At 33.3% G+C, this 12,219-nt stretch overlaps 1 protein-coding gene across 8 annotated transcripts in view; it reads left to right on the top strand.

The window, feature by feature from the left end:
• The window catches only part of Plc21C (Phospholipase C at 21C), a 316,467-nt gene that overhangs the window by 298,749 nt on the left and 5,499 nt on the right, over positions 1 to 12,219 (top strand). The window contains exon 17 of one of the 8 annotated variants that reach the window (XM_076417182.1): positions 4,251 to 4,400. The exons of 6 other annotated variants lie outside the window; for them this stretch is intronic. In XM_076417182.1, the coding sequence (XP_076273297.1) occupies positions 4,251 to 4,301 (51 nt within the window). In that variant the 3' untranslated portion in view covers positions 4,302 to 4,400. Of the gene's footprint in view, positions 1 to 1,401; positions 1,489 to 4,250; positions 4,401 to 12,219 lie in introns of those variants that run through there. One more of the 8 variants, XM_076417183.1, reaches the window with a different exon arrangement.

Here is a 12,219-nt window from a genome sequence, read left to right as displayed (position 1 = left end):
AATAAATTGAATAATATTTTAATTTAGTTTGGTTATGTATGACGTTTTCACTATTTACAGACTCGTATTTCGATGAGAAATAAATTGAACCATATTATTTCTCTTCAAACATTTTAACCAAATGCTCCTGTATATTTTGAACAATTACATATCGATGCACACAAATCTTTTACACCTTACAATCAAACGCTTTTCTACAGTTATCCTAGATTAATTATCTACCCATCATTAGTTGATTCCCATCTCATCACCCTGTCTTGACGTTAGTAATTGTCAGCATTGAATCATAATCCCACATCCAGAAAGTTTCATTAGGTCCCTTTTACTTTTTAAACCGCTATTCAAGCCAATAACTGCAGCGTTAATTTCCAATCTAAACCTATTCCACAATTCCACCATTTGTCAATTTCAAGTCAATCGAAGGGTGTTATTATAGACAAGTCTTCTTTCGACATATCCAAACAGTTCCTGCTTGTATATTTTGGTCGACCTGCCTATTGTATTAATTATTTACTACATCCCATAAGAATTCGATCTGACATTACACTCTATAGTCATATTGCTCAGTCATCTGATCTACTGTGTGTCTTTTTTCAGGACTATTTTTAAAAAAGTGAATTCCATAAAACTCCATTGAACATTTCATTTATATTTAACAAATAACAATTTGAAATGCTTCATTCTTTAACATGGAATTTTCAAAACTTAATTTATGTCACGCAAGCCATTCTTTAATTACAGCCTTTGTCGATTTTCTTGTTGGGATCTCTTTTCCACCAGTGTGCTCTAGTATGGTGCATTGCCCATAACAATAAATGATGGTTCCTCCGAGTCCTTAACAGATGATTTTCAAACCAGTGCAAAAACTTATGGTTCATATCTCCATGGTATTCATTCTTGTAATTGGAGGAAAACACTAATTCATAGTAACTGTCAAGGAATAAAACCATTCCTATTTCTAACATGAAGAATAATACCTAATATATCTGCAATGAATTATTTAAAAAATATTATGATTGACAAAACCTAATCAAATATTATGGTAACTTTTACCTTTTTCTATACTATAAACTTTTGTTGTCTCTACGCTTTTTTTATTAGTCTTGTCAAGGTTGGCTTAATATTCCATTTTGAAATATCTATGTCTACACACTATGAAGGGATGACTTACATCCCTCAAAGAGCTATACATATCTCGTAAGTTTTCTATGAATACTTTCTAGAGTTATCTTTGAAATAATTGTATTAAATTATGTTTATATTAAAAAAACTACTCACTGTTTTCATATATAAGTTTAATCTGGAATAGAACCAATATCAAGGTATATTAACCCTTTCTTTTCGGTAAATCATATTATATTCATATTATATCAATATTATATTGTTTTTATTTTTTTTTAGAGATATTAATACTAATATTCAGTGTATCTGCAACATAATAAAAACATTTCCAATAAAAGCTCAGGCAAGTTGAGACATAGATTTGGGTAAAGTTTTTCATTAAAAAACTATTAATCACAATGCAAATACAGTTATCAATATTTTAAGAGAATTGAAATGATTTTTTTAGAGAATGAAATTGAGAGTTGAAAAACACACAATAAAATAAAATTTGTGTTAATTCTTCTTCACCGAATAACTGAAAGTAATATAAATAAAAGCTTTTAAAAGAGGTGTATGTGTGTATGGTGTATATGTGTGAGACACTATTGTACATGTTTAAAACATACACTACAGTGCATATATATATACCAATGTACTATGATATGGTGACTTGTCCATAACAATAACTGATGGTTCCTCCAAATTCTTTAAAAGCTGATTTTCAAGCCACTGCAAAACAAGTTATGGTTTATTTCTCCATGGTAGTCACTCTTAGACTTAAAGGAAAACACTGATTCTACACCAGGAATAAAACCATTTCTGGTTTCCAGCATGAAGAACTATATGTCTACAATTAATTATTAATAAATGTTATGACTAACAAAATCTAATTGATAGTTATTCCAACGTTTACCTTTTTCCATTAACTTTTGTTATCTTTACACTATATTTATTATCATCTTGGCAGGAGTAACCCAATTCCATTCCATTCTGAAATATATATGTCTCATCTAAATATACAAATTGATATAATAATTCTTCCTTAATTTTGCTATATGTTTTTAAAAATTGTATTCTTTTAAAAGCAATATCTGGAAGTTAAATTAAACCCCTTCGTGGTTACCTTTACACCACTTTAATCCTATATTACCCAACAGTCTATGATGGGATGTTCTACAGCCCTCAAATAGCTGCATATCTTTCAGATTTTTATGGATACTTTCAAGACTAAGAATTTTCTCTGAAATAATTGTATTAAATTATGTTTAGATTGAAAAAACTACTTGCTGTTTTTATACATTTCGTATATTTGAACTCTGATACCGCTATCATCAAGGTGATGCATGGCGATGCGATCTTGATTCGTCACCCGTTTCGCATAAAGAAGGTTTCTTCTGGTAAATTTAAGGTTATATTGTTTTAGTTATATAGTTTAGTGACCGCAACCGTACTAATATTCAGTGCAGCTATAAGGCGCTAAAAATAATTTCAATAAAAACAAATATATATATATATATATATATATATATATATATATATATGCACTGTAGTGTAACATACATACTTACACTTCATAATTTTTATAACCCCTAGGAGCAATAAGACTAATACTCATATATAAAAATGTAATATACTCTACGAAAGAGTGTTAGATAACGAGTTACATTTTACATTCTCTGCTATTATGTGACATTTGAATATTACTCTGTCCTGGTAATTTTGTTGATGTTATCACGTCTAGAATATATTATAATTTTTATTCATATATTAGTTAGTTTTAGTTACGTTTTTGAATGGACTTTTTATCAGTAATATGTAATATACTAACAGATACTGGCACTAATATATATTCATAAAATCAATTTATCCTCTCCGCTACGCTATAATTTGTTAATTCACTCTATTGGCAACATAAAAACTAGTGTTTAGTTGTTTTTTTAATAAATTTAATAAAATGTTCACAAACATATAGTCTATGCAAAACAGCAGTAAACCCAGGCGATCTGAATTGATGTCGCAATATTGGCGCATCAACTTTGAGTTTTAGTACATTTTGACTTTGACATATAACAAAATTCGAATCTAAATAAAATATTTAAACAAATATAATTTATTTTAACATTATAGTATATCTAATGCATATAATATCGAAGAATTTAAAACTACAATTAATTATACGGCCACAATAATTTATAGGTTAGAGTTGTTTTATTATATTTACATTGAACTTTTTCGATACTAGTATAGGTAGAGTTAGAGGCGCGTTTTTTATGTCGTGGTATTCTCCAAAAGCTTAATCCACCTAATTAACAATTGTATATCTAAGTAATGTATTTTACTTTCATTAGGGATCACCTGTTACGCTTAGTTCTTGTTTCCTTCAATGCAATGTTTCCTTGTAAAGTCATTTTGATATTACTGTATTTCTCTGTTTATTCTATTACTACCTGTAAATATCTTTCTTGACAAAACTACATTTAATCACGCATTTTCCTTGATGCATTTGAGATATGTGCAAAACAGTAAGTATTATTCTGTATATTCATGTATATTCTGAGCAATAACACACAATTACATAAAGCTTTCTCACTCTGTAGTACAATTTCCTACAGTTAAAGTATATTAATTATATACCGACCTTCAGTTGTTTTCTCTTTCATCATCCTGCCTTGGTAATTATCAGCATTGAATCATAAACTAACATTCATAAAGATTTATTCAGTTACTGTCACTTTCAGAAACACTAATCAAGAAAATAACTAAGCTGTTTATTTCCAATCTATCAAAAACTTGCTCACAATTCCACTATTTGTCAATTTCTTCTTCAGTGTGTCTGATGCTTCTTTCCATAAATCCAGGCAGTTCTGATTTAAATATCATTTTCGACCTGAATGTCTATTATAATAATTCTTTACAATACAATATGTAGTGATAGGGAGGAAGGCATAATACTCTGTGGCCATAACGTTCAGCAATCGGACCAAGCACGTATCTTTTCTCAGGCTTATCTCTAAAAAAGTAAATTACATAAAATGCAATTAAATATTTTATTTATATTTACAAAGTAATAATTTGAAATAGTGCATTCTTTAACGTTGTTTCTTCAAAATTTATTTTATGTACTTTAAGCCATTCCTTAATTGCAGCCTTTGTTGATGCACTTCTTGGGATCTTCTCCACCAGTGTACGTACTATGATATGGTGAATTGTCCATAACAATAACTGATGGTTCCGCCACATTCTTTAAAAGCTGATTTTCAAACCACTGCAAAAACAAGTTATGGTTCATTTCTCCATGGTAGTTACTCTTGGACTTAGAGGAAAACACTAATTCTGCACCAGGAATAAAACCATTTCTGGTTTCCAGCATGAAGAACTATATGTCTACAATTAATTATCAATAAATGTTATGACTAACAAAATCTAATTGATACTTATTCCAACGTTTACCTTTTTCCATTAACTTTTGTTATCTTTACACTATATTTATTATCATCTTAGCAGGAGTAACCCAATGTTCCATTCTAAAATATCTATGTCTCATCTAAATATACAAATTGAGATAATAGTTCTTCCTTAATTTTGCTATATGTTTTTAAAAATTGTATTCTTTTAAAAGCAATGTTTGGAAGTTACATTAAACCCCTTTGTTGTTATCTTTACACTACTTTAATCCTATATTACCCAACAGTGTATGATGGGATGTTCTACAGCCCTCAAATAGCTGCATATCTTTCAGATTTTTATGAATACTTTCCAGACTAACAATATTCTCTGAAATAGATGTATTAAATTATGTTTAGATTGAAAAAACTACTTGCTGTTTTTATACATTTCGTATATTTAAACTCTGATACCGCTATATCACCCGTTTCGCATAAAGAAGGTTTCTTCTGGTAAATTTAAGGTTATATTGTTTTTTATTTTTTAAGATATTTTAGTGACCGTAAGCGTACTAATATTCAGTGCAGCTGTAAGGCGCTAAAAATATTTTCAATAAAAACCGTCTCAATTAATATTTAACAGTAAAAATGCTTACCTCTCTAACACATCGTACTGGCAAGAGGAGGACTCCATTATCTCGTTCCTGTTCGAAATAACTGCTTACAGACGTAATCAGTTTTTGACTCTGACTATGTAACGGCTTCGGCATTTTAAACTAGAATAATAATAAGCGGCGATATGAAATGTATCAAAACAAAGCGTTAAAACAAGTATTATATCCCGTAATTATAATATTATCAAAAATTTCGCAGGCGTTTGACAAACGGACGATATCTGCGAGGTAATTTAGTTACATGTTCGAACTTATCAAACAGCATTCTCTTTTTAAACATGATAAAATGAGAAAGAAAATATTGTCTGACGAATTTACAACTTTCGGCAGTCACATATTGATGACGTGCGTCACTACTGTTTTGAATAGACTATATATAAGAAAAAGTCTGTAAATACATAACCATAGAATTAGCAAATAATAAACACAACTTGACGTACATTATCGAAATGCGCATGCGCAGAATTAGCCAATTATATACCACATCTTTCCCGGAATATATCCTGTTTAATAACAAAGAACTCACGTCTTCAAAATGTATGATGTCACAACGTCGCAATATTGTTGCATCAACTTTGACGTTTAATTTATTTTGGCTTTGATATCTAAAAAAATTCTAAGGAAAATAAAAAATTAAACAAAAATAATGTTATTAAATATAATTTATTGTAACATTATAGTATGCATATATTATCGGACTTAAAATTGAAGTTAATTTTACAGTCACAATAGTTTTGGGGTTGTTTTGTTACAGGTTGCTATAGTTACAATGAACTCTTTTCTCGCTCTCCTGGTCCCACTCTATCTTGATGCCACTATGACAGAAGGGCAAATCCCAGACATCTCTCCCAAGCTACCGTCCTATTTTCTTTACCGACCATTTGTGTCAGGTGTTCGAGCATGTGTTTCTCAACATCCTATCTTGGTTCCTGGAAATCCATTCGTTAATATCTGACTTTCAGCGTGAGTTTTGTTCTGGTCAGTCCACAGTTAACCATTTAGTGAACTTAGAGAATAACATAAGAAATACTTACTCGAATGGAAAACACCTTCTATCATCAATAATTTACAGTGCTTGAACATCCCGAACTTTGTCAAGAACTTTCTCAGCAACAGATCCTTTCGCGTCTGTTCGGGAGGTTTTCTCTCCTCTACCTACCCGCTCTCGACTAGAGTCCCTCAGAGTAGGGTTCAGCTCTAAGCCCCACTTTATTTATAATCGCCCTAGATTCAATAACTAAACATCTCGACTCAAAGCTCACCTACCGGTTTTTTTGCGGAAGACGTACTTATTTATTTCTCGGTCAAGTCTCCAAACCTAGGAGAAAGGCTCTTTCGTGGAGGAGCACTTAATCATCTCTCTTCCTGGTCCCCCTCCACCGGATTCCTAATTTCTCCTTCAAAATCCTCTGTAATTCACTTCTGTCGGAGGTGTAACTATACTCGCGTCCATTTCATCTCTTTAAATCTCTTTTTTAACACTCCAATCCCAACGGTTGATCGTATAAGTTTCTTAGGAGTGATTTTCGACAGTCAGTTATCCTGGGAGCACCACATTACATCAACGATCTTAAATTTTGCTGCTACAGAGACACAATGCTACTTTGGCTCTCTAACCGGTACAGAGGCGCAGACCAGGAAAACGTACTTAAAATATATTCCTCTATTATTATTTCTTAAGATAAACTATGGCTTCCTCCTGTTCGGCGCTGGTGCTCCAACTTACCTCAAATGCCTTAATGTTATTCATAATACTGCACTTAGAATAACGTTGGGTGTCCTCGGATCCTCCCCTGTAATTGGTTTATGTAGTTTTACATCCACCCCATCTCTTTCTTATCGTCGGGATTTTCTTTCACTAAAATTCGCAGTGCGATCGCTTTCTTTGCCATCTTACTTAAATCTGATATCCATTTGGAGTCATCTTGTGCTGGGTCATCTTATGCCTGACTATTACACCCAAACCTTTCATATAATTGCTGATCTTCCTTTCAGTGCAAGAATTAGTTTGCTGCATTCACTCCCTATCCACTACCGTAATTTTCTCCCTTGAACCTTCACTATCCCTTTGAAAGAGAATTTGTCCTTATTTTATTTGGCCCAAGTTCTGTGAACTTCTCTACTCTTACCTTGGCCGCAAGCACATATATCGATAGCTCTAAATCTCGCAGTGGGCTTGGCAGTACATTTGTGGTGAACAACCGGGCATTCCGGTTCAAGCTCCTTGAATAGGATCTAATATTGACCGCTGAACTCTTTGCGATACTCAAAGCTTTGTCCTAACAGGTCAATTGAAAAATCCTCGGCCTGACATATAGATGGCGCTACTAGAATTAAATCCATTTGTTTTTTAGTGAGTCCTAACGCTCAAAAAATGCGTGTATAAATTTGACAACTGTCGGATCACTAGTTTGTGAATTATAGCATTTTATGTGAAACAACTTTTGTTTTTATGAAAAAAATGGATAAAAAGGACTTTCGCGTGTTGATAAAATATTGCTTTTTTATTAGTCTTCGTCATTCCACAATCTGTCCTATTGGCAATATGTATTTCTTATGTCTATATTGTATGTCCTTATTTGAAATATAGTACGGAGCATCAACAATGCCACGCAACACCTTATTTTGGAACCGTTGAATGATGGATATATTAGATTTGCTAGCAGTACCCCATAGTTGGATTCCATATGACCAAATAGGCTTGAGTATAGACTCATACAGCAATACCTTGTTATCTAATGATAACTTGGATTTGCGCTCGATCAGCCAATACATTTGATATAATTTAAGTCCAAGTTGTTTCCATTTAAAGAGTATGTGCTTCTTTCAGGTTAGGCGTCGATCTAAGTGCATACCAATATATTTAACATGCTCTGCTTGGGGGATTTGACGATGATTGATATTCACTGGTGAACATGTTCTTCTACGCGGGGTAAACGTTACATGCGTGGATTTTCTTTCATTGACTTTAATGCGCCATATCTTCAACCATAATTGTATTTGCTCCAGGTGGGTTTGTAGGTTTATTGGTGCTGTGACTGGATCTTCATGGGATGCTAAGATTGCTGTGTCATCTGCGTATGTTGCCACAGTAGTTATTTTTGTGGTGGGCAGATCGGCCGTATACAGAAGATACAGTACTGGACCCAGTACACTACCTTGCGGAACTCCTGAATATATGGGATTTAATTCGGTATGTTCATCGCCTTGATTTACACTAAAATTTCTATCAGTGAGATACGATTTTAATAACTGATAGTCCGGATGAGGGAGAAGTTTCTTTAGTTTAACCTGCAAGCCCGTATGCCATACTTTGTCAAAAGCCTGAGATATGTCTAGGAAAGCAGCCGAACAATATCTTTTGGCATTTAGGTCAGCGTTTATTTGGTTTATAAGTCTATGCACTTGTTCTATAGTCTGTCTCATGCTTATTGGGAAAGCCAAATTGGTGTTCTGGAATATTTTTTCTCTTTTCTATTATATAGTTTAGCTTCTTTATGTGTAATTTCTCTAAAACTTTCGAGATTATTGTAAATAAACTTATAGGTCGCTAGGAGGTCACATCTTCTTTTTTTTCCCTCATCTTTATGTAGTTGAGACTGGAAAGGTTTAAAAACATTTTTTAAGTGTTTTGAGAAAATGTCGGCCTTCTCTTTATTGCTTCTAACCCAATTATTTTCGTTTGTTTTAATAGGTGGGTTATGCTGCTGGGATTTCCTAAGCTTTTTTGTTGCTTTCCACATCGTTTGTAGTCTCAGTTGGTGTCAAGTTTTCTAGGTATTCTTGAATGCCTTGGTTTTGTTCATTTTGGCTTAGTTCTTTCAGCTCTTTTATTTTCGTATTAAATTTTCTTTTATTCTCTTCAGTCCTTTGCTGCTGCCAATCCCGTCGTAACTTTCTTTTTCTGCTATCTTTTTCTATATTGTACATGATATATGTTTATTTTTTATCATCAGTGTGATTTGTATGATAAAGTTTATATTTAGGAATTTTCAAATAATATTTGTCCGTAAAATATGTTTCGGAAACCCTCATAACGTCAATATTTTGCTCAGTTACAAACCATTTTAGTTCCCTGGCGTGTTGTTGGAGCCCATTGGCATTCCAGACGGCAATTTTGTAGCTAATGGTTTCAGGCATTAGGCAAGTTTGCTGACGACGGTTGTGAGTAGACCAATCATCGTACTCATTTGATCCATTAGTTTGGCCATCATGTTTTCTAATCTAGAAATATTGCTGCTAGTTTCAGTAGGTTGTGATGTGGTTTCTCGATTTTGTGCTGAACCATTTTCAACTATTTGGGCATAAGTTATGTCTGGTTGACTTGGTCTGATGGGTAGACTGGTAGGTGTAGATTGTTTTTGATGCTGGTGATGCCTTTTTTCTCTTAAGGCAGGATAGATTTTCTGCTGTAGTTGCTTGTGAACTGCGCAACCCTTGTAGTTCGCTGGATGATTTCCGTTACAGCAAATTTCACTTTTTCATCGCGAACTTTACGAGTACAATCTCCTGTTTTGTGTTCTCCTGCACATTTTACGCATTTATATGATTTGCGACAGTAAGTATTTGTGTGCCCGTGCGCTTGACACTTGTGCGTCCATTGTGGTATAATTCTTTTTGTATGGGGTGGTTCGCATTTAATAATATTACTTTCTAATTTGATGATTTTATACACCGCCTTATTATTTCCATTAGGTTTTAAATCTATATAGAACATAGGCAGAGGTTTTTTTGTCGTGCGATGTCGTATATTGTGAACATTTACGATCTCGTGCCCTTTTTCAGCTAGGGCTACCTTGATGGTGTTAAAGTCTGTCCCGTGATGTAATCCTTTTAATACGAATTTAAATGTTCTCTCGGATTTTGGGCTGAATATATGGTATTGTGTGTTTCTTTCATCTAATTCTTTTACTAGAACTTAGCCTGTAGGAATAGTCACTGATTCTTGTTTGTTTCCTCGCAATTTCTTCTTCTGGGCTTCTCAATCATTTTTGTTAATGACTCTAATCCATTCTGTTTGTGGGGTTTGCGTTATTGCTGATTGTTCTAATCTTATATCATAGTGTGCAGGTGATTTGGTTGAATCGCTGTGGTTTGCCATTTTTAGATTGTTAATATTTTATTTTATTTACTTCCAAAGATAAAAAAAAATAAAATAAATACATTGTTTATTTCACGCACTTCATTTTTCACTCAAGCATAATTTTTTGCACTAGTTTTTGATCAAAAATACTATAAATGAATTTCGAATGGACTGTTGTAAAATAAGGGAAAATAATTTTAAAACACTAATAAAAATGAAATGCAGTCTTTTTGTCTGGTCACGTAAACACGTATTCTACTACATTTTAGGTCCACTCAGAGACGGATAGCCGCCTCTGTTATGCGTTTTTAACACTCTATTAAATAACCGTAATAAAATACTGGGTTTTTTAAGAAAGGTATCTTTCTAGAGCTTCGAGCGTATTGAAAATACATCTTCACCTTACGAAGGTTGGAACCGATCTAAATATTGCTTTTTGAAGGGAAATAATACAGTTGAAGCAAAAAGCCTGAAGCACTGCTCCAAGAAAATCAACCATCAAGGATAGGTGTGCTAGGTTTAGACGTGGTGAAATGAGCATTGAAAACGGTGAACGCAGTGATTTTGAACAGCCGTAAATTGAATCTGAATGAAATAGCACACACTCTAAAGATATCAACTGAACATATACATCAAATCATTCACGAGTATTTGGGTATGAGAAAGCTATGTGCAAAGTGGGTGCCGCGCGAGCTCTCTTTGGACCAAAAACAACGATGAATTGATGATTCGGAGCAGTGTTTGAAGATAATCAAGCCTAATAAACCCGAGTTTTTACGTCGATATGTGACAATGGATGAAACTCCATCATTTCACTCCGAAGTCCAATCGACAGTCATCCGAGTGGACTGCACACGATGAACCCTCTCCAAAGCGGGCGAAAACGCAACAGTCGGTTGGCCAGTTTATGGCGTCTGTATTTTGGAATGCGTATGGAATAATTTTCATTGACTACCTTGAAAAAGGAACGACCATCAACAGCGACTATTACACAGCGTTATTAAAGGACGAAATCGTCGAAAAACGGCCGCAATTTGAAGAAAAATAAAGTGCTGCTTCGCCAAGACAATGCACCGTGTCATGAGTCAGTGAAAACGATGGCAAAAATCCATGAATTGGGCTTCGAATTGCTTCCTCATCCACCGTATTCTCTAGATTTAATCTCCAGCGAATATTTCCTATTATCAGATCTCAAAAGAATGCTCGCTGGGAAGAAATTTTCGTCGAATGAATCGCCGAAACTGAGGCCTATTTTGAAGCAAGGGTCAAATTGTATTACATAAATGGTAAAAAGTTGGAGGGTCGCCATAATCAGTGTATCACCCTTGAAGGGAATTATGTTTAATAAAAAAAAACTAATTTTGCCAAAAAAATGTGTTTTACTATTGTAATGTTATAATTATCAGTTGGGTTCGATGACGGAATCAGTATCATCTAAAACCAGAGAGTTAATATACGATATAGTATGTCATTTCCATCCATCATAATTCTTTTACTTTTTGTAATATTCATTTAAATAAACAAATCGTTTTTGTTCAATAATTTACGCAGAGAAGAGGGAAAATAAATTGTATTTTTCTGTAACATTGTTTTCTCTCGTTAACAACTCAACACTAACTATTTATTGGCTATGGCATTTTCAATCAGAATATCCACAAATGTTAAGCAGCGATTTGATATATATTTTTCAAAAGTCTGATTTTAAAACAAATTTACCAACTGCAAAAGGCAATAAATTTCTTTGGCGACGTGAGCTCATTGGTATTTTAGAACGACTATTTTAACTGTTTGCAAATCTTAACATTCATTTGAGGTTCCAGTAAAGGCAGGTTAACTCAAATGAAGAATTGAACTAAATGTATATGCACTCCCTTAAATGTCTTTACCTAAAAGTTGTTTTATTAGTTAAACTCGAAATTTATTAAGTGATGTCCAGTTTTTTTTAACTTCGCTCTTTCTTTAACTTTCTTTTAAC

This window comes from Rhynchophorus ferrugineus, unplaced genomic scaffold, assembly GCF_030347505.1.
Source record: "Rhynchophorus ferrugineus isolate W39M unplaced genomic scaffold, kcgeb_rfMv2 rfM11, whole genome shotgun sequence".
NCBI lineage: Eukaryota > Metazoa > Arthropoda > Insecta > Coleoptera > Curculionidae > Rhynchophorus > Rhynchophorus ferrugineus.
This window is presented reverse-complemented; position numbering and strand designations above follow the sequence as displayed.